We start from the raw sequence: 23,159 nt of genomic DNA, 5'->3' as shown, positions 1-23,159 counted from the left end.
AGGCGCCACCATGTTTGGTGAGTTGAGGCTAGGGATTCCGTCCGTCGATAGGGGGACGGTGAACTGAACTGTCCTATGCACATAGTGGCGGGTTGGGGGTGTTCCCCTACAACATTCAGGTTGTGCCTGGTATTGCTGGGAGAAGCCATGGGAGCTAAGGTTTCTTTGAGGGAGAGAGAGAGAGAGAGAGAGTTAAAAGTTAGGGGAGGCTTTTTGAAGTCTTCCCACAGACGACGCCAATTGATGATGCGTGATCCGGTCTGTCTTAGCTGCCGGTTACCTCGCTTCTGACAAGATCGGAGGTCCCTGAAACAAGGGAGAAAATGGAGGCTTCCGAGGAGGAACCTGGTTGAAACACTCCGAAGCTCAAGTTAGTGTTCTTCAGAAGGAAAGGGAAATGAGGAATTCTAAGACCAGAAAACGCAAGAATCACATACCCTTTTCCTTGTGAGATGGGGGCCTTTTATAATCGCCCTATGTGCTCACTTCCATGCTTCTGCCAGTTCGGGCATCATTGCCTCTACCAGATCGGGTCACTTCCTTCTGTCAACTACCAGTTCGGGTGTCATAACATCCACTGCCAGTTGCTAGTTCAGGTGTCATAACCTCCACTACCAGTTGCCAGGGCCACTTCTGTCCGTCTGGGATGGCAGTGGCAAGTGGCCGTTGGATGGCGGCTGTCATGTCAGTCCTCTAATCGGCCAGGTACGCCACCTCCGTGTACGGTCTCCTGGGCTTCAGGTACAGTTGCTCAGTCAGGCGGTTTGGAGCCGAAGTGGTCTTTAAATGTGAAGTCTCGAGTTTGGATAGGAGTATGGCCCGAACTGCCCCTAGGTGGGTAGTTCGAGTTTTTTGACCTTTGGTGCTCTTTTTAAGGCTCAGGACCTCGAAGGGAGAGCTCGGAACTCTTTAGTTCGAAACTCAGTTTGTAGGTTCCTTTGAGGGAGCTCGGCTCTTTAGTTCAGAGCTCGGGTTGCAAGTTCCTTCGAGGGAGCTCGACTCTTTAGTTCGGACCTCGGGTTGTGGGCCTGATGTCGTGCCAAGCTAGCGTTTCTACCTGATCACTCTCGATTGCTTCCACGTGTCGCATGGCCGAGGGGTCGGGTCAAATCTTCCTCCATCACCAACCAGAGAGTAAGGGACTCAAAACCAGGACCTCAGTTATAATATTTGCTGATGCCAACAGCCAACCAGTCCAAAATAGCAAACCAGTATCTCCCTTTAATTGCTTCTAATGAATAAAAGCCCCCTCCATTCCATAAAAACCAAAATTGCAAAACATGAGTACTTCAAAATTAGTTTCATCAAGCAATACCCCATCAATAAGCAATCTTTTCATTGGATGGGGAAGACCGGGAAACAATAACTTAGCATCAAATCAGCATAAATTCCATCCTTACCACATCAAGATTAAACCCCATAGACTACCATGGTGAAAATTAAATTTGAGTTCAATTAGGGCACAAAACCAGAATTCCATTTACAGTTGGAAAATAAAGCCAAAGGCATCTCTCTACGGAAAAAACAGTTAGGGTATCTCCCAGACACAGTGTTGTTAAGAACGAAGCAGACATAAAGACCAGAAAGCTCACAAAATCACTGGTTTACCAGGTTGACCAATATTATAATTGTCAGCCTGCCAAAAGACTCAAAACCACCCAAATTCAGGAACCAGAAGGCTCAATTTCCCCAAAATCTACCTCCATTTCACCAGACAATAACATATATTAATTGGGGGCAAATAGCACCAGAATTGGCCTTTCAGGGGCAGAAAGAACAACGCCATACCATACAAAGGGGATATTTGAGAACGACTGAAGTTGCTAAACTGAATGACTTATTGCTTTGCCAATAAATAATAATAAAATATTCAAGGGTATAGAAAGCTACCCAACTTCAGCTTCAGCCACTAAGGACACACAATCTCCTTAAAAACTTATTCACTAAAAGACAAAGCAATAAGCTTTTCAGTTCAGCCACTTCAGCTGTCCCAAGAAAGTTCAGCCACCATAGCCACTTTCCTAACGAAACATACACCAACAGCAAATGCTAACTAAGAGGGTGATCCTTGTAATGAAATTTTCTTTTTATATGTAAAGTGTATAATCATTATAATTCTGATACAACCCACTGAATACTAAAGTCAAACCATACAGGAGATTTTAGTGTATACATACATGGTGACGCCATCCAGAGACACTTGACAGCTGACATCAACTCAACAGCAAGACAGTATGAGTCGGATGCCTATATCACCTCGATGAATTTTAAAAACAAAGTCCGCAGAACAGCTCTCATGCTGCCAACCATAAAGAGGCTAAATCATCATACAATATAAAGAGATCAAGTATTTAGAAACAGAGTTTTAGCCAATAGAGTTTGGAGTCTTTCCTTCTAGAAGTCCAGAGAATCATGTATGATACTTCACCTGAATTGATGTTCAATAAGTGGTTCTGCACAAGGCCCTGCTCAACCAAGTCATCTAGTTGACAGTAATCTCATCTATCAATCAACCACAAAGCTAATTTAGTATAAACTTCATTTTAAACAAAGTGTCAAGACCTTTAGGTTTCATTGTTCTACTTTCAGGCAATAAGATTTTATTTTATTTTATTGACCTTGTTAAATGGGGTATTATTGTTTTACCATCAACAGTACATAAATCCATATAACATAACATATAAATTAATGCCGCTGAAAGCTTTAAGAAGCCACTGTGATAAACAACAAGATGGTTTCAAATCCACCCAGTTAAGAACAAAAAAATAAAATCAAATTCCCATATAAGGGAAGGCAAATATTACCAGAAAATCTAGCAGCAAGGTCTGCACAAAGTTGCACATCAACAGAATAGCTCAGGAAATCCTCATTTTTCCAGTTTTCAGCTGCCACCAGTAAACAGACTACATTAAACAGCTATGCTGTATAACAGAATCATTCCACTTTAGAAAAACATAAGATTGCCATTAAATGATAGAAAATGCTCTTCAACAAAAAAATAAAAAGAAGAAAAAGAAAAAGAAAAAGAAAAACAGCTCAATGCATCAAGAGTAGCAAAAAGTAGAATTAGTTATTAATGCCCTTCTTTGCTCTTAATGATTCAAGAGCCTTTTTTCGCAACTCAATCTCAAGTCTTTTCTGCTCAAACTCTGAGTCTTCAGCATCATTCAGATGTGATTCCCTCCTTGCATCAACTTTCTCATCTGAACCATTGGCATCAGGCTGGTTTCTCTCAAAATCTGAAGGTGGAGTCACCATATCCACTGACTTGACTTTCATCTTGGCTGCTTTCCTTTCTTCCCTTCTATGGTGCCGTTCTTCATGGCGTCGATGCCTCTCCTCTTTCTGTAATCTCCTTTCTTCTTTCCTTCTTTCCTTTGCCTCCTTCCTCTCATCAATTTGAGAACCATGATGATCATCCGAATTCAATTCATGCCTATCCACTCTCTTATGCTTTCTCCTTTCCATGTATTTGGATCTGTGCTTCTCATTTTCATCAGAATCAGAACCATAAGCACCAGCTTGGCTTTTCCCATCAACCTTTTTCCCCGATTTATGAACTTCTATTTTGTAAACTCGGTCACTTCCCTCGATATTGGTCAAATGAGAATGCTTCTTTTCATCAGCTGTTCGACCTTCTCTGAGACACCGCCTCTGTAACTCTTCATATGAAGAAGAATCTCTTTCATGTTCATACACAGATGGTTTTTTGTCCTGGGCATGCTCGATTATATAGCCTTCTCCCCTTAGCCTCCCTGGTCTATATTCAACTTCTTCCAACATTGGTGATGTCCGCTGAATAGGGCTTTCAGGATGATCGGTCCAGACTGAAGCTTTCTCACTGCAGAAGAGTTTGATGTCATATGTCTACAGAACTTGTACATATAGATAGGTCTTTCCACAAATATCAGTAAATAAATGAAGAGAACAAAAAAACTGAAATGACTCTACCTTTTTCTGTCCTTGTCTTTTTTCCTTGGCAGCATGTCATCTGGACGACTCCAACCTTCAACAGAACCACAGCTAGCTAATCTTTCAGGGGAATATTCTTCTTGCTGAAGAACCTTTGTAAGAGTTTTTTTCTGACCATCACTTATGGATGAATGACTTGTTCTTTTTCGTGAGGAATCAAAAATGTTATTCCCATGATCCCTAAAATATTAGAAATCCAGCACCAATAAGAAAGAATAAAACAAAACTAATACAACTAAGAAGTCATCCTCATAGCACATTACAGTTTAGTTTCTGTATTTTATGCTGGCCATTTAAACTTCTTCCTTTTGTTATGGTAGCATCAAATTCCAGCTTCCTCCTTTCGCAACCAACCTACTACCAGCTTTGAGTCTCCTTCAACAATCAGCTTTGAAGGTAGGACGACGAAGACTGTAAACACCAGAGACTGTTAACACCGGAAACCTGCGACAAGTCCTAGATTACTACAAGGATGAGAAAGTTAATAGAAATCGGTTCAAAATCCTTTGAGTTTGACACAACCTTTCAAACAAGATGATTTTATAATGCTAACTGAGAGAGGAAAGGGTGATTGGTCAAGAATATCCCTGAAAGCAGAGGAGACAACCTGGATGAGAGATTTCCTCCGAGAGGTGATTTCCACGCAAACAGGAATAGTTAAAGAGCGCAAACACGCTCACAGAGGGAAGGTGTTATTAATTCAACAAAGTGCAAATTGTTGGGGTAGATTCATCCATTTAGTTGGTAAATCGCCAAAAAACAAAGGTCAATCTGCATACCGGAAGAAGAAAAGAAGTAAGGTTGGAAGATTTTTTTCGACGTGCTTGACTCTTTCACCCCTAAGCTCGAGCCTTCAGTCTCTGAAACCCCAGCTGCCTTCCCGTCACTGACAACAAGGCAGAGAAGAGTTGTGAAGGCTGGAGGTTCGGCCCATATCTCTATCACCAGCCAAGAAAGACCTTTTGGATATTGGAAGAATGCGTTTGTGTACCAGAACTGACGAATTGGGTTGGAACAAAATCAAACTCGGTCTCTCGGCAAATCTTCACACTCCGACCCTCATCCGTCTTCACCCCTTCTCCAGCAACAAAGTGGGGGGGGGGGGGGGGGTCGCTCCTTTCTAAAGACCTAGCCTTTGCTTGGGCTAGAATGGAGAATTTCTACATTTACGACAATTGGGTGAAGCTGAACCATTGGTGGTCAACTGCAAACGCTGTCCCCTTAGATATACTCTTTGATGGATGGATCACCATTCATGGACTCCCGTTTCACTTGTGGAAGGAGGAAGTTTTCAAGCTGATCGAAAGTATGTGCGGAGGACTAGAAGAAGTTGATCCCAAAACAAAAAGCCTGTCTAGGTTGAGGGAGGCTCAATTGAAGGTGAAAAATCGAGGAATACACTCTATCCCTCGATCAATACCAATCCTCGATAGGAATATCTAGTTTTTTGCTTTGGTCGTAGTGGAGAAGACAACCGAGTCAAATATCAAACTCGTTGAGTCATCTCGGAGCAACGGCACACAAACACGTGGGAGTTCTATGGCCCTCGATCAACCAGGAGATGGGGCAGGTCGGTTAGGTGCAAAGGAAGGAAAACCTGTGGCGGGTTTTGAAGAGATGGGCAAAGTCGGGAATAGGTGGGCTTTTGCTCTACCGAGAAATAGAAAGAGAGAGGATGCAAAAAAGAGTAGCTCAAAGAGCCAGATTAGGAAGCCTTTTCAAATTTTAAAAGGAGCCTCGACTCGAAAGTTCATCTAAGAGAAAGAGGTGTTTCTTTCGAGTTCGGGTGAGCCACATCAGCACAAAGATGATCCGACTAAGAATCCTAGCCTTGTCTCAAGGCAAACCCACCTCTCCCAAGATGTTCACATGCATCAAGGTACTCACACGCATAGCCTCTTTTCGACTCCCACTTACAACGGATGGGACTTCCCTGAAACTCCCCCAAGCTCAAAATCTCGTCGAAAAGAAGTCTTCCGTCCACCGACACTCGAGTACCCATCGTCAAGCTACTCCGAAGAAGTCGAAAGGTCGGACTCAGATGAAGGTATGAGCTTCTACAAGACAGAGACAAAGGTTGACCCACAGGAAGTAGCTTTTCTAGAGCCAAAGCTCTCCTTGACGGAGGAAAAGAGTGGGGTGTGTTGATTTGTTGGAAGAAGTCTGTTTAGTTGATCCGGAGTACGGGATTCAGTTGCTTACTTATAGAAGCCCTGAGGACAGACGAGGAAGAAACTCACCGCACTCTTTGAACACAACCTCATCCAGATCTTGCTCTTCTTCAAACCTCAGCTTTCCTTGCTCTTCTTCAAACCTCGAATATACTCATCTTTTTAATCACTGTAGCTTTCCTCCTCACTGTAGCCATTTGCTTCCTTGTGGTCCAAGTTTAGGCGACCGACAATCCCAACCGTTGGACAATCCCAATATTCACGACCACAGTTCTGGTTCAAAGGAAACTTCGTTGGTCAAAGCAAGGGCTAAAGTTACAGCAAGCCAAGAAAAGGAAAAACAGAAAGTAACTGAAGTTATAGAGATGGCAGGGAAACTAGGAATTCACTGTAGTGGAACAGTGGGATCTCGAGCTTGGAAAGAAAGAACACAAAGGAAGTTCGTGAGCCTAAGGAAGTAAACGACTTAAAGCAAGGAAAAAACACAATAGAGAATTAACGCGTCTACAATGGGGGATAGTGAGCCAGAATGCGGATAGCAAAGGGGAAGAGAGTAGAAGATTAAGTAAGGGAAAGCCAGCTAGAGTAAACTACTAAAGATACCGAGTTGGAACGCTAGAGGGTTGGGTGGTGATGTCAAGAGAAGCATAGTGAAAGACACATTGAGAAGAGAGAATCCTGACATAATTCTCTTGCAGGAAACAAAAAAAAGAATCTATGGACAGGAGATTGGTAAAATCGATTTAGGGAACAAGAGGCAGAAATTGGGCAGCCCTTCCGACCACAGGCACCTCGGGAGGAATTATCATAATGTGGAGAGATGTAGTTTCTGTAGTAGAAGTAGACAAAGGTAATTTCACGATTTCATTCCTATTCAATAACAAGAAAGAGGATTTCACCTGGATCCTAACTACAGTTTATGGTCCAAACACCCCCCTCAGAGGAATCAATTTTGGGAGGAGTTGGATTCCCTTCATGAACAGGCAAACATCCCCTAGGTTGTGGGTGGGGATTTCAATGTCACTAGATTCAGTTATGAGCACACTTGAACGGGAAAAGTGGATTGGGAATGTCTATTAGAAACCCTAAGGCTAATGGGGTTTGGAAGAAGATGGATTCAATGGGTGAAGGGATGCGTTAAATCCACGTGGTTCTTAGTTTTGATCAATGGGCAACCTAAGGGCTACTTCAAGGCTATTAGGGGATTAAGGCAAGGATGTCCCCTCCCCCCCTTACTCTTCACTCTCATAATGGAAATTTTTAGCCAATTGGTGAAGAAAGCAAATCTGTTAGGGTTGGTGAGGGGTTTCGAAGTTGGAAGAGATTCAATTCAGATGACACACCTTCAATTTGCAAATGACGTTATGATGTTTTTAGAGGCTAAAAAAGCCAATGTTGCCAACTTGAAAAGGATCATAATCTGTTTTGAATGGATTTTGGGGCTTCATGTTAACTTCTCTAAGAGCAATATTGCAGGGCTGAATGTAGCAAATGTTCAGTCCCTAAACAATTTTAAGGAAATTCTTGGCTACAAAATCGAAAGCCTTCCTTTCTCCTATCTTGGAATGCCCCTTGGAGGAAACCCGAAGACTCAAAGTTTTTGAGATCCAATAATAAAAAAAAATGTGAAAAAAGTTGGCCACGTGGAAAAGAGACTACTTATCCAAAGGCAAGAGACTCACCCTAATCAAAGCTTCTTTGGCAAACTTTCCCACATACTATCTCTTGTCCTTTCAAATGCCAACCAAAATTGTCAATCAGCTGGAAAAACCTCAAAGAAATTTTCTATGGGAGGGAAGTGGGAAAAAGGGATCCCATCTCGTGAATTGGTCCCAGGTGTGCAATTCTAAGGAGGAAGGTGATTTGGGAATAGGTCATTTAGGAGAAAAAAACACAGTTCTTCTAAATAAATGGCTGTGGAGATTTCCTCAGGAATCGAATGCCCTTTGGACCGAGATCATCACCAACAAGTACGGGAAACATGCAAACGGTTGGGATTGCAAGTTGCACTTGAACCGGATCAAGGACATAAACCCTTGGAAAGGTATACTCTCAACCTACCAAAATTCCATCTCCTTTATCATGTACAAAGTGAGAAATGGGGATAAAATAAAATTTTGGACTGATGTTTGGTGGGATGACTCTACCTTGGTTGAATCCTTTCCTCGCCTCTATAGCCTTACCCGAAACAAAGAAGCTCCCATCTCCCTTGTCCTACCCTCACATCACTCCCAGTACAATTGGAACCTAGACCTTAGAAGACCTCTGAGAGAAAATGAACTTAAGGAAATATCTAGATTCCTTTACACTCTCAGAGAAGTGTACATTTCCCCAAACACCCCTGACACTCGAGTCTGGACCCTACAGGGTAAGTTCTCAACCAAGTCCTACTTCAGCGCTCTAATCAAGAAAGATCAGTTAACTAAACTTTTCCTGTTTAAGGCAGTCTGGTGCACTCACATGCCCTCCAAAGTTTGCTTTTTTGTGTGGGAAGCCAGTCTAAAGAAGATCAACACTTTAGATCTTCTCCGGAAAAAAGAACCAAGGAAGGTCCTATTTATCCCTTCATGCTTGCTGTTTGTGTTTAAAAGTCAGGGAATCAGCCAATCACATTCTGAACCACTGTGAGGAAACCAGAAAATTTTGGAATTTCTTTCTCAATTTTTTTCAATTTTAATTGGACATTCCCCGAACATGTGATAAGCTGTCTCAGACAATGGACAGCAAGAAGGTTAACTAAAAGAGGAAGGATTCTGTGGATTTCCGTAGCACATGCCATCTTATGGAGCATCTGGGAAGAAAGAAATAACCGAATCTTCAACAACAGAGAAAGAAACTTTGAGGAGCTTTTGTCTATCATTTCTCATAGAATTTTCGTTTGGACCTCCAACTCAGAGCATTTTAAAGGGGTTCCACTTTCTGACCTCCAAAGAAATGCTGCAGAATTTCTGTTCTCCAAGCACCAACCCTTAATCCTCCCTACCCCACATTCTCCTGTGGCGGAAGGGGAGATAACCTTGTACTTTGATGGAAGTGCATTTGGAAACCCAGGTGCAGCAGGAATCAGTGGAATTTTCAGAAGAGATGGCACAGTTATTTGGGCTTTCAGCGGACCAATAGAGATAGCTTCTTCAACAAAGGCTGAAATTATGGCAGCACTAACTGGAATCAGGATTGTGAGAGATTTGGGTTTTCAGAACATCACCATAAAAGGAGATTCAGAAAATACAATCAGATGGCTAGCTGACTATGGCAGTGGGCCATGGGCTTTAGCTCATTTTTTGACTGAAGCAAGGGATATCCTTCTCAACCTAAATGCACAGCTGCATTGGATCCCTAGGGAGCTAAACACTAATGCAGATGGTCTAGCAAAAGCTGGTGCTCACAGGGATGTCTTGTTTAGCGATATTCTCTTCCTACTTAACTCTTGAGTTGTAATTTCTGTGTACATCTTCTTATGTACCCTCTATTTCATCAATAAAGTTACCATCTTTTTCAAAAAAAAAAGAAAATAATAATAATAACTAAGAAGTCAAAATTGACAGAACAGTCAATGCCAATCCTACCTGTAGAGAATAAGTTCCTCCTCACTTGCTCCTGAATTGTCATGATGAATAATATGACCTCTTAGTTGCTTGACAGGACTTGGCTGGTCACGGTGGTGTAATTGTTCTCTTGTTTGCCTAACAGGACTGTCAGATGCATTGGATATCCTTGAGAAGTACATAAAATGTTAGCATTTTTTTATCAGTACATAAAATGTTAGCATATCAAAGTCAGGAAAGAAGAGCATAAACATTATGACATTTTAATGCAGTACCATGCTACAGTGTACAAACCTATCTTCGCTGGGATTCATTCTCCGTGGATTTGGTGAAGTTTCTGATGGACTTCGAGACATTTCTTGTGATGGTGACAATAAAGACATTTTCTGATGGACCTTCCTTTGATAAATTGGATGCCCAGTGCATGCCTGATCAGACTGATCAACCTCACCTCTCTCAGGGGTATGATGAACAGGAGACATTTTCTCACGGGTCCTATATGGAGGACTACATGAAACGGCAAAGTATGACTTAGGCAAACCATGTTCTAAAACAACACCATGGGGTCTAAAGTGAAAACAGAAGCCTATTTGACTTGCTCAAAGAAAGAAAGAAAAAAACTACCTTTGAGACTCAGAACCCTCATGGTATTTTCTGTTATCCATTCCATTAATGGAGAGGTCATGATCCCTACTCAAGCTCCTTCGGCTTCGGTATGCAGGACTCTAACTTCTATAAGGACTATGACTCCTGTAAATAGATTATTAGATTAAAAACCAATAGTTTTATTATAAAATGAAAAGTATATAGCAAATTGAAGGTCAAATACCTATTTCCTTGTCTAGAGGATCGTTTTCTGTGTCTTGGGGACCTAGGAAGAGGTGACTTCCTTATCAGTGGTGGAGACTGATACTGAGGCGATGGTGACCTCCACCGGCGAGATGGAGACCTATGCCAGGAAGGTGTTCGTGACCGCCTGCAGATGGGAGACCTCCATCTCAGAGGAGATCTATGTCGTATAGGTGATGGAGATCTTCGGCGCAAGCGAGGTGGGGATCGATGCCTCAAAGGAGATGATCTGTATCTTACAGGAGATGGAGATCTACGTCGCACAGGAGATGGAGATCTGTGTTGCATAGGAGGTGGATGTTTCCATCGCACAAGAGATGGAGATCTATGCCGTACAGGCACTGGAGATTTGTGCTGCATAGGTGACGAGGAGGGAGATCTGCATCGCACAGGCACTGGAGATTTGTGCCGCACAGGCGACGAGGAAGGAGATCTGTGTCGCACATGCAATGGGGAGGACATCCTATGCTGCACAAGGGAGGGTGATTTGTGCTGTAAATGAGATCTCCTTAGAGGAGACCTGGATCTTCTTGGTGAATGTCTGCGTCGAGGAGAAATAGAACGTCTTTGTGGTGACCGATACCCCCTATCATGAGAAATAGAGTGCCTTCTCAATTGAGGTGATCCAGACATGCTTCTTGATTTGTACCTATCACTAAGACAGGTAACATATAGGTCAACTAAAATAACAGAAGTTGAAAACACACACAGTGTAGTAGGTACTAAAGCTCTAAAGTTGTCATGCTCATGCAAAAGCACAAGAATTACACAAAAACACCTGGCCAACAAAAGTTGTTTAAAGCTAAAATATTCAGACAAATTTATTGTTAAAACATACCCCGAGTGGCTCCTGGAATTGGAAAGTGACCTGCTGATTGACCTGGAACATAGGCTCCTGGGCAAGCAACAAAGAGGAGTAGATACATTAATGCAAGAGAAGAGTAGATACCGATGAGATGAGAGGAGCAATCAACTGAATGTGGAGACTTAGAGACCCTGTAAAGCAAATGGAAAAGTTGTTTTTTCTTTTTGTTTTGGAACATCAAAAACATGATAAAAAGCATTTACCATATTCCATTTTCCTACATACTGCAAAAAATACTTAAAAATATGTTCGATTTACTGAGAATATGAACCGAGATGACATTGCAAAGAAGTAAACCGAGAAGACTGCATGCAACAGTGCATCAAGGCACAGAGAGGGAAATCCAAACGGAAAACAGGAAGACCTATAACAAAACTGGGCATTCATATGCTGCATGCTACACATTAAAAAATCATAAATTGCATATATATGTAGAAATATATCACATAATGGATAATCAACTCTAACTAATTTGCAAAATCAGAACAAGAGGACATGCACATAACCCAATAGGGTGTGAGGGATCAATTGTCAACACAAAGCCATTGACAATGCCGTGCAAGTGCTTCAAAACAGAGACTATCTTGATAAGAAATTAAAATAAGAAAAAGAAAAAAGGCAATATATCCTTTCTTATCACCTAGGAATATTAGTACCATGTAATTAAAAGAAAAGAAAGAAGAGTATGATTTGACTCAGTAACCTACTGAGCCAAGCACTTCATGAATAAATATCAAAAGATATAAAATATTTGTAACATGAGGAAGACAATTAGGTTAGCATGTCACTGCAAGGAGAATAACAATGCTAGAAGAAACCTCATCAAGTGAATACATTCTATTACATGTGAACCTTGGACTTTGAAGCACTATAACACTACCCATCTTGAGGAGGAGAGCCAGACATATTACAATCTATGAAGTTCTTCCAATAAGGCATCAACTATCTAAAATAACAATTTTAAATTCAGTAGCATACTCGCATCACCAATGACATAGTGGTTAAATGCAGTTAGAACCGCTGATGACCATGCATGGATTTTCACTGTTGTCCACTTTTTTAGATCCATTATTAAAAGGATATTAAATTGTCCATGAGACGCACATCCTTTAGACAAGGCATCTCAATATATGAGGCATGTCCTGACAAGTGTCATGACGATGAGTTGACCAATGTCCACAAATGAACTGGCAAATCCACATGTCCACAACTACAAGTTGGCTAATGTCTAACTCTACCAAAATGTGTAGGACTCAGTTACAGTGCAAATCAGGTGAACTTATCAAAATGCTGCTGCATAAACTCTCCAAAGTTGTGAACCCTTACTTTAAATACCTCTATATGATAGTAGTCCAACCATTAAACTATCACATAGGGGACACTAGTATTTTTATTTTCCCAAGTTACACATAATTTAACACCCATTGCTTATTGGATCCTTTCCAGTTAACATTGGAATTAGGTGAACAATGAAAAGGAACTAGTCAGTCCATATGGCATATAGGCAAAAGTTGTGAGCTTAACTTGTCAAATGCAAATTGTAATTTAACAACGTTTTTTTTGGTAGGTGTAATTTAACTATGTCATACTTATATAATTTATGAATTTTAAGAGTAATATTAAAAACCATAATATTAATATATATAATAAAATATAATTTATGTGTCATGTCTGGGAATTATACTTTTTCGGGTTCACCAAGTTAGACCCTTGGACACGTGTCAGATTCCAAACCCCATGTCCATGTCCATGCAACACAGAATTTATCATTAATAAAAATGAAAAGTGACAAAAGAAACACAGGCCAATCCATCTGCAAATGAAGCTCAAGTAGTTACTGTGTGAAAGGACTGCAAAGATAAAATAAGAGAAGTAGATGGTGTCAGTTCTAACCTGTCATTTCCTCTTGAGCCTTTCCTCTCCTCAGCTTCCTTTTCTTCATCAGGGTGAGCACTGGGAACTCTCGACTGTGAATACCTCAAGATTGGGTCAGACGCAACATTAGTTTCCTTGGAGACATCAACCTCGCCATCCTACAGTAGTTTGAGGTAAAAGAACGATATGAACCCAAATAATTGCAGAAGCACGCTGAATGGCAGAACAAACATAAAGAAAGTCAAAACCAAAAACCCCAGTTCCAGAATAGATAACTCTGGCATAGATGAATTATTACCATCTTCTTCAGCTTCTCTTGGTCAAGCTCTCTTCCCTCTTTCTCTTTCTTCTTCTGAATTTCAAGTTTAATCCGGTCTGCCTCAACCTATGATAACCATAGCAATAATTAACAGAAAAGCAACAATAATACCATAAAATAAGAACTAAAAGCAATAATCTATATGAATTTAAACCTTCTTCTTCCTAGTTTCCTCTTCCTTAGCATCCAAAAACTGTTGAGGAACACCGCTTGCATTCTTCTGGGCACTAAGCAGGAGAGTCCAAACCTCTTTCATGAACTTCCCAGTATTTTTCTCCATGAACCCAGTAAGATGGATCTGAACCTCCTTCCCATTAACGTCCTACAAGCAAAAGAAAGTACAATCCAAGCTCATTTTCGATATCAAATAAAACCATAAAAAGGAGCAATAACTTTTACAGAAAAAAAAAAAAGAAAGAATATCAAGATTACTTTTCCATCTAGAAGTCCATATATGAGATTGATTAGAACTTCATCTTCGAACCCGAGAAGCTCGGTCACCCTATTAGCAATCCAAGGTCTGATGACATCCATCTTTACCTTCGTCATGTCCACCTAAAAACATAATTTCGATGATAATAAATTACCAATAGATTGTTGTTAAACTTATCATCATTGTTTCCGTACGAATCAACTAGTTTCAATTAAAAAATTAAAACTTATCGGATCCTACTAAACCCTAGCTTTCAGAACTGTAAATAATCTTAGCGAAACTGACAATGAAAACAAAATAAGTGATAAGTGCGAACCAGATGATCCAATTCAGGTGCGAACTTCTGAGTTTTCAAAAGCTTCGCCTGTTTGTTCGAAAATCGAGTGTCTTGGTCGGCAGAAGTACCCTAATAAATCAAATCGAATAAAAGTCCAGCAGGAATCTCATTATGGAATGAAGCAGAATTTTAAAGAAATGCATAAAATCGATAAGCTCGGATGAGGAAAAAATGCAAATAAATACAGGGTCAAAATTTTATTCAAGAAAAGAAATGAAAGGAAATTTTACCCGGAGGAACCCGCCCGACATCTTCTATGGATTTGATCGAGGCCTGTAAGTGTTGGCTTGTGAGAGGAGGATCAATTCAATGAGTTAGGAGGCCAACGAAGATTTGTGAAAAGTGAAAGACGACAGCAAACGAAGCGAATCAATCCTGGCCTGCCTGTCTCCCTACTTGGATTTGGCCTTGCATGCGAGCCCGGATCTACGCAAACTCGCAAAGCGTGCGAAAACGATCAATGCACATCAGCCGCATATCAAGAATATCTCCCTACTAGATGATCCCGATGTGCGGCTGGATACGGGATACCTTACCCTCGGCATGTTCGCGTGCTTCTTTCTTTTGGTAAATAACTTTTCCGTCTGCTTAGAGCTGGGAGAATCTTGAAAACAAAAATTGCACGGCATCGAACCACACAAGGAGAACAATAAATAGGGAAAATCTATCATGGTGCCCGAAGAGCTTTTTTTTCCCCAGTACCCGAGAGCTCAGACCAACAAAAAGCACCCCGTTAACTTTGATCATTCGAGTGGTTTGATTATATTGGAATATTAGGGCATATATTCATTATTTTGTTACTTTAATGAGAAAAAGAAAATTTGTGACACACATATGTGGTTGACGGTTTAGAAAGAAAGAAAAACCAAAAGAAAAGGAAGGAAAAAAAAAAAGAAAAAGGAAGGAAATGAATGAGAAAAGAAAGAAATGAATGAAATAATGGAGGAGGTCTCACATTCACCAATGATGACAATGGTGATAGTGACAGCAACCATTTCTATATGTCTCATCTTACATTTGGGAACTAAGATCTCAAATATGTGATATGAGATTTGATTTCTCCCCGCTCCAATCTTGCATTTTTGTCTCTCTTGTCTCAATCTCCTCTATCTTATTAAACTACGAACAGCTATATGGGTCGAATAGGTCAATGGTTCAATTATGGGGTTAGCGGTGTTTTGACCAAATCGACGGTTTTTGGCCCATAAACAAAGTTAAGGGTGAAACAAAACCGGTTACCTGGACGATTTCAGGGCCAAATGGTTTGACCATCCAGGTCAACAACAATTCAAAAAAGTTGTGTGATACTAGTTGATTTGTTATAAAAATGTCATGTCCTTTTGGGTGTTACAATCGAATCATTTTATCTATTGTATATATCTATACTATTATACTATTAAGACTTCATTTACATCTTGACAAGTCATTTATTTGGGCAAATGTACTTATTTGGGCAAGTGCTTCTTGGAAGACACTTATCAAATAAGTTTACTTACCAATATTCTTTTATTCCCTAGGTAAAATTGTATAATGACAATTTTATCAAAAAAAAGTGACATTATTGGAGGGACAATATTGTTCCATCATATTAGCAAATTTTTGTGCTAATGGGTAAATGATTTACCTAAGTCTTATGAGGGTATTAGTCACCCAGGTAAATTAGCCATTCAAGAATCATTATTTTTTGCAAGACCCACTAATACCAAAATATGAACTCAGGTTTTTTTCCATGGGACCCACCAACTTACCCACCCCCACAATGAAAAGTGTGGAACTTTTGTTTAACTAAAATACTCCAAATTTTGAATTTGGTCCCTCTCTAATTGCAAGGACAGAAATGTAATTTAAACAACCACTTTTCTCCCCACTCAAATCCCTCCCATCAAATCTTATATTTAAGTTATTAATTCCCATTAACATTCATTAAATCTTATTCTTGACTAGAATACTTCTATCTTTGAATTTGCTCATTATAATTGTGAGGGCACAAAATGTAATTTAGACCAACATTTTAAAAAACGACCAAAAAATGGAATCGTTCTGGACACTGGTTTCCGGGTCAAAGGTTCGACCACCGGGGTCAACGGGTTATTGACTTTTTCAATGGTTTTTTGACTAAAACCAGGTTTGGGGGAAAATGGAACCGGTTCCTAAATGGTTCCCAGGCTGAATGGTTTGATAGTTTGGGTCAACGACAGTTCAAAAACCTTGATTTGAAAAACTACGTTTCACAACAAAATTTGTACCAATACAATATCAACATGATATGTGTCCACACATCTCACCATGAGGTTGGGACCCATTATGAGAATGGAACTCACTATGTTTGGAATATTGTGCAGACAAAAAATCATGTTGTAACATTCTTTTTACGAGAAAATCCATCCCGGAAAACTTGAGATGTTGTGATTGGCAGGAACAATATCTCTAGATTGGAGGCATTTGTGATAATTATCCCCAAGTGTATTGACATAAATACCATTAAGGCCCCGCTTGCTTACCAATTCTTACTTACTTGGGTAAATTCACGCATCTAGGTAAAACTTATCCAGACAAGTTTATTTACCCATGTTCTTTTATTGTAGAAATTTACCTAGACAAATAAGACACTTCAACTTACCCATGTTCTTTTGCCTCACCTACTTTCGTGGGTAAGATGATTATTTTTTTGCTATTGCCAATGTTACCCTTCTACCAAAATGAATGCTTTTGGATCAGTTCATCATTGGATTTCTTGTTAATAAAAAATAATTTAATCTAAATTGAACATAAAAAAAAATAAACAATAAACAAAAATCACTTCATATTTTATCAATTTTATTATCCATAGGAATTAATGGTGCAACACCACACCTAGCTCCACTGTAGTGTTTTGTTTCCTTACAACTTATTGGGCTATGACATTTCAAGTTTGGAGATGTTCACATCAAGGAACCAATTTTTCCTTGATGGGTTGTAAGCAAGACTCCAAGCAAAACATGCATAGTTAAATAAATAAAAAGAATAAATACAAATTGACAAGTAAATATATACAAAGATTTATCATCATTTTTATTTATTATATAACAAATCAATTAACCTTCCCTCAAATGATCTATTAACAATGTACAGAGTAAAATACAATAGATAGAGATTTATCATTCCCTAATGTACTTGGTAAAACATGCCACAATCATTTGTCATATTTTATGGATGGAACTAATGTTGTTGATTGCCATTTGCCTTTTGCCAAAGGTGGAACTAATGTGGCAGTAAGTCGCTAATGTGTCATTAGTTGCCATTATTCTTTTGCCAAGACTCCAATGGACAACAAAAAAAAATCATTTTCACCATATTTTATGGGTTCATTAACATATCAAAATGTGAAGCAAATTGCTACAAAAATTTGTTTTTTTGCAAGTAAAAAACAAAACAGAAGGGGAATATGAAAACTCGTTGATGCAATGGAGAAAGATGATTAACAAATTTTGACAACAATGAAACCTCTTTCATGAAACAAAAAAAAAAAGATGGACTGCACAGATTGATTTGAAATGATTTGGAAACTCATAGAAGGTAGGAGGCCTCTATGGCGGTTGTTGCTTTCCGTTTGAACAAAGGATTTGGGGAAGAAGCCAATTTCATGCCCTAATCTTTGATGGGTATTTTTGTATGATTAAAGTTGGTCTTAGTGGGAAAGTAACTTACCCACCTCAAAGGTGAGTAGATTTTTTCCAAGTAAATAGCTAAATTATTTACTTAGGGGAATGCTATCTTTCCTAGGGATGCAAATGGATCAGGTTTTGATCCGATCCGATTCAAAATTAGCGAATTTGAATACCCTCTCCCTTCAGACTTCGAATCGGATTGGATTGCGAAATTGGATCCGTTTATAATTCAAATCGAATTCGAGTCACCCCTGTTTCAATCTGAAAAGATCCGATCCGATCCAACCCTCACACACACACACACACACACATATATATATATATATATATAATATTATTTTTTATAATTATTAAAAAATAACATTTGTACCCCATTTTAATATTTTGTTTTAAAAAATTACAGTTGTGAGCTCTGGGAAGCTCATGGCCGGCTCAAAGAGTTGGAGTCGCCACCCATTTTTTAGAGAAATGGGCCCTCATTTTTAGTTTGAAAACTAGATTTAGGTCTTTGATAGTGACTCCGTTTTCCATGGGAAAGGCACATAACCAAGAGATTTCGGGTCCCAAGGATTTGGGGAGGGAAGGTATTAGGCACCCCTCTCTCCAAACTACTTTAGTAGCCCAATATGGGAGCTATTTAGGCTCAGCTTCTTTCGGGGAAAAACAGAAATGATTGCAAGTATTTCTTAAATTTAGAACACTCCTAAGACCGATTTTGAGGTGATGTTATCGGGTCTTAGGTACTGATTTCCCTAAGACCCTTGCCTCTTTGCCTCTATTTTCAGCCAAGAAGAAAATCCAAGCAATGGTTTTCCAATATTTCAGAACCTCAAGCAACCCAGAAAAACTAAAAAAAAAAGCTTACCTTTCGTATGTACCTTGTTAAAAGATTCCCAACAGCTAAAAAGACTTCAAATGAAACTTGAGTAAGGTACAAAACTAAGTTGAGCTTTTCTGGTGTTAAGTTTGAAAGACAAGAGATGAGGCTTTAGCTTGGCATCAGGGACTTCGAGGTTTCAAGCATAATGGGTGTATCACAGAAGTTGGGAAAATTGTCTTCCTTCTTGCTTTCTTTCTTTAGGGACCTCTTGGGTTTCCTCCCTTTAGTCCCCCCCCCCCCCCTTCAAGTTTGAGTTAGGCTTCTATTTATAGAAAAAATTGAGGGAGATGGGTCTTAAATTCACTCAATTGCAATGTTTGTGACTTAGCAGATTTCTTTTAGTAAAATAAGCAAAGATTCTTGGGACGTGCCAAATGTTGCAGCCCTGTATTTGGGGGTGGTTTTCATGGGTTTTGTGCATCCAACGGGAGCTTGGGACGTGCCAAATGTTGCAGCCCTGTATTTGGGGCTGATAGTGGCAAAAAACATAAATTTGATGAAGGGGAATATGAAAACTGTTGATGCCATGGAGAAAGATGATTAACAAATTTTGACAACAATGAAAGCTCTTTCATGAACCAAAAAAAAAAAAAAATAGATGGATAGCACCAGATTGATTTGAAATGATTTGGAAACTCATAGAAGGTAGGAGGTCTCTATGGTGGTTGTTGCTTTCCGTTTGAACAAAGGATTTGGAGAAGAAGCCAAAAGTGGGTAGATTTTCCCAAGCAAATGGCTAAATTATTTACCTAGGGGAATGCATCATTTATAGAGGTGCAAATGGATCAGATTCTGATCCGATCCGATTTGGAATTAGTGAATTCAGATACCCCCTTTTTGATTTTGAATTGGATTGGATTGCAATTTTGGATCCGTTTAGAATTCAGAACGAATTCCAATCACCCCTTGTTTCGAACCGAAAAGATCCGATCCGATCCAACCCTCACATATATATATATATATATATATATATATATATATATATATATATTATATTTATTGAAAATAACAGTTTTACCCCATTTTAATATTTTGTTTTAAAAGCAATATATTGTAATTTAATTAATTACATAAGTGTAAAATTGTAAATTTAAAAGTAAAATTGTAACCCTAATACCTTATCGAACAAAAGACAAAAGTGGAGTTTGAACCGAAGACCCATTCTCTATTTCTCTTCCAGCATTCCTCTGTTCTAACTTCTAAGCCTGAGAAGTGAGAAGAATTGAAGAACCCTAGCCGCCGCACGCCACTGTGTTGTTTCACCATCACTAGTTTTCAGTTGCCTCACATAATTGCATTCACATCTCAACAACGCTGTTGGTAATCTTTCGTCCCCCATCTTCTATTTTTTTTTTTCCTTTTTCCCTTTTCATTTCTAAATGCACCAAGATCACCTCACATGGTCACACCTCACTTGTTTTTTGTTCTTCATTTCCATATATGAGATTCCATAATCATTTATTTTCGAATAGACATAGAGGTGAGTTGAGATTTTTATTTTGTTATACAAAATAGGTTTAGGTTTGTTGAGACTGATTTTTCTGAGTTTTATCATATGGAATAGGTTTAGGTGTTTAGGTTTGTTCGTGACTGACTTTGTTTAGTTGTTTAGATTTTTGTATGATTTTGTTATATGTAATCTATTTGAATATATATGGAATAGCGAATATGATTCTTTTAATGTTAAATTGAATATCAGAATAGCTGAATAGGTTTGTCTGAATATTAATATTAAATTGAATATTATGTTTGGTATTTTTTTCTCATTAAGTTGAATATATTTGATGATTATTATGTTTGTTTTTTTTCGTTTGAATATTAAACCGAATATGCAAACATAGACGTGAGTCTGAGATATGAAATTTCATAACTCACTCTCTTTTGTTAGCTAATAGCCTATTATCACTTATCATTTTATATTTTTATTTTGTTATACATGTTATGACTTGTTGATTTGAATATGGAATACCCAATCTGATTTTTCTTTTTTTGTTATACATGTTTATTATAAATTTATATTCTACTTTAATCTAGTTTTTGTATGTTCTTTTTTTCTTAATGTTAAATTGAATATCAGAATAGGTTAGTTTGAATATTAAACTGAATATAATGTTTGGTATTTTTTCTTATTAAACTGAATATGTTAGATGATTAATGACTAATAAGATGTTTGTTTGTTTTTTCTAATGCTAAACTGAATATCAAAATATGTTATTTTTTCTTATTAATATAAACTTGAATATTTTGGTCTTTAATCTTGTTGGGTTTATAATTTCTATTAAATTGAATATGTCTGCTACTTAATTCCAATATATTGCTTGATATTTTTTGTTAATTTTTTATTCTTTATTTGTGTCAGTGTTCACTATTCATCAAGATTTCTCCAATCATGGCTGAACCAAATTCCCTTACAAATTAACTAATTGGTGCTGAAGCTACTGAGGATGCTATTGATGATGCAGCCAATGCCGATGACTCTATATCTATCTCAAATTCTAACAAGAAAAGGAGGACTTTTGAAGTGTGGAAAGAGTTTGATTTGGTAAGGAAACCATTTGGCGTTGAAGATGTTTGTATGCATTGTCACCAATCATTTGTTGAAACGAGCCCGAGTGGAACAACTCATTTGAAAAGCCATCTTTTAAGGTGCAATGCGAAGAAATATAAGGATCCATCAACAATAACCATCTCGGAGTTATTGCATAAAATAAGGAAGAGCGTTAAGTATGTTAAATCCTTTCAACTTCGAAAGCAAAGGTTCTAATATACTAAAAATCAAGTAAAACTCTTTTCTATGAAAGAGGTTTTTGTTGACACACCTCATTGATGGAATTCTACATATGAAATGCTGGGTTGTGCATTAGAAATGAAAGAAGCATTTATTCGTTTACCTAATATTGGTGGAGGTTATAAGATGCATTCATCTTTAGAGGAGTGGAGAATAGGGTCACTTCTTCATAATTTTTTGAAAGTTTTCTATGACACCACTAATGCATTTTTTGGAAGGGAGCATCCAACTGCTAATATTTTCTTCAAGAATGTTTGTCAAATCAATATCATGTTGCGGGAATGGGAAAAGAATTGACATCAAATTTTAAGATTAATGGGATTAGGGGTGGCAACGAGTCGAGCTTTTCACAAGCTGCTTGAGTTTGATTCATGAAAATTTTGGCTTGGCTCAGTTTTAATTGAGCTTCGAGCCGAGCTTGAGCCTAATAGAGCTCAACTTGTGAGGCTCGCGTATTGAGCTCAAATATATATATATATAATAAAAATATTATAATTCTTATTTTTTAAATATCAAATAAAAATATTTTATTATATAATTTTTTATTTTTATAATATATTTTTCCTCAAATCGAGTTCGAGCTTATGAGTTTTTGACTTTAGCCTTACACAACCTTGGCGGGCTGAGCTCGAGCCTTGCGATTTTAGCAGTTGTAGTTGTGGTTGACCCTAGATTTAAGATGCAAGTTGTTGAATTCTATTACAATAAGATTTATGGTGTCGAGGCTTTTAGATGTATTTCAAATGTTAGGATGGCTTTATTTGATCTCTATATGGAGTATGAAGCAATGCTAAGTAGTTCAACCCATCAAAGTCACATGCTTCCCTCACTAAAAGAGGTAGTGGCAACTTAGGCCATGTTTGGTTCAATTCTCATTCTTTCTCATTGTTACCCAAGATGAAATTCTAAAAAAGTAGGTAGAATGAGAAAATATTGCTATAAACCAAACACTTTTTTCCTAAAAAAGAATAAGAATTCTTTTTAGACTGACAAGTGTCTTATGTTGCTCATTTTCATTCTTAAAAAAAAAAAATTATGCTGACATTCAAAACCGCCAATCTAGGTCTCCAATAGTCAATGTTTATTGATGTAGTGTGATCCGTTCATTCCTAGCTGGTACTCGCGTGGTTCTTGAGAGGCACTTGGAATGAGAGGGAAGAAGAACTCTCGGGGGTTTGCCCGACGGGAACACTCCAATGATTTAAGTCAGTATTTCGTGCAAGAAGCAAAGGGAAAACGAATGCAAAGAGTGAAGATTGCGCAGACGATTCGAATATACCTTGTTCTTTGAGAATAAACCCCTTATAATTGAATTTCGTTGCTTCAGGCCCTCTACTTCTGACAGGGCAGGTATAATTGCCACTGTAAGTCTGCCACGACCGTTACTGGCAAGGCTGAGGTGACACGCGCGAGGCCGTCGTTGTAGGATATGTGCCTGTTAGGTGCGAGACACCTTTCTGAAGGTGACAGGCGCAACA

The 23,159-nt window shown here is 38.6% G+C and overlaps 1 protein-coding gene and 1 long non-coding RNA gene across 2 annotated transcripts; one reads left to right on the top strand and one right to left on the bottom strand.

Moving 5' to 3' along the window:
- Window positions 1-2,062: 2,062 nt before the first annotated feature.
- Window positions 2,063-14,993, bottom strand: LOC148870634 (uncharacterized). The gene is made up of 14 exons (XM_088969983.1): window positions 14,597-14,993; window positions 14,346-14,435; window positions 14,029-14,151; window positions 13,751-13,918; window positions 13,576-13,662; window positions 13,296-13,435; window positions 11,376-11,432; window positions 10,518-11,192; window positions 9,983-10,195; window positions 9,710-9,856; window positions 3,952-4,152; window positions 2,805-3,841; window positions 2,429-2,502; window positions 2,063-2,299 (listed from the first exon to the last, which is right to left on the bottom strand). The coding sequence occupies exons 1-12, from the start codon at window positions 14,615-14,617 to the stop codon at window positions 3,067-3,069; spliced, it is 2,697 nt and encodes an 898-aa protein (XP_088826109.1). The 5' UTR covers window positions 14,618-14,993; the 3' UTR covers window positions 2,063-2,299; window positions 2,429-2,502; window positions 2,805-3,066.
- Window positions 14,994-20,033: 5,040 nt separating this feature from the next.
- LOC148870633 (uncharacterized) lies at window positions 20,034-21,693 on the top strand. Its single transcript, XR_016107911.1, has 2 exons — window positions 20,034-20,213; window positions 21,253-21,693. It is a non-coding gene; the product is annotated as an uncharacterized LOC148870633 (long non-coding RNA).
- The last annotated feature ends 1,466 nt before the right edge of the window (window positions 21,694-23,159 follow it).

The sequence above is a fragment of the Nelumbo lutea genome, chromosome 2 (genome assembly GCF_056320005.1).
Source record: "Nelumbo lutea isolate HS-2025 chromosome 2, American lotus-T2T, whole genome shotgun sequence".
Lineage (NCBI taxonomy): Eukaryota > Viridiplantae > Streptophyta > Magnoliopsida > Proteales > Nelumbonaceae > Nelumbo > Nelumbo lutea.
The sequence above is the reverse complement of the archived record's forward strand: the minus strand, read 5'-3'. Positions and strand labels throughout refer to the sequence as shown.

Coding starts and splice junctions, on each gene's coding strand:
- LOC148870634 (XM_088969983.1), bottom strand. CDS start 14,617: ATGTCGGGCGGGTTCCTCCGG. Junction 13,663..13,750: donor AGGAAACTAGGAAGAAGAAG/GTTTAAATTCAT, acceptor TGGTTATCATAG/GTTGAGGCAGACCGGATTAA. Junction 11,193..11,375: donor AATTCCAGGAGCCACTCGGG/GTATGTTTTAAC, acceptor TACCTGTCTTAG/TGATAGGTACAAATCAAGAA.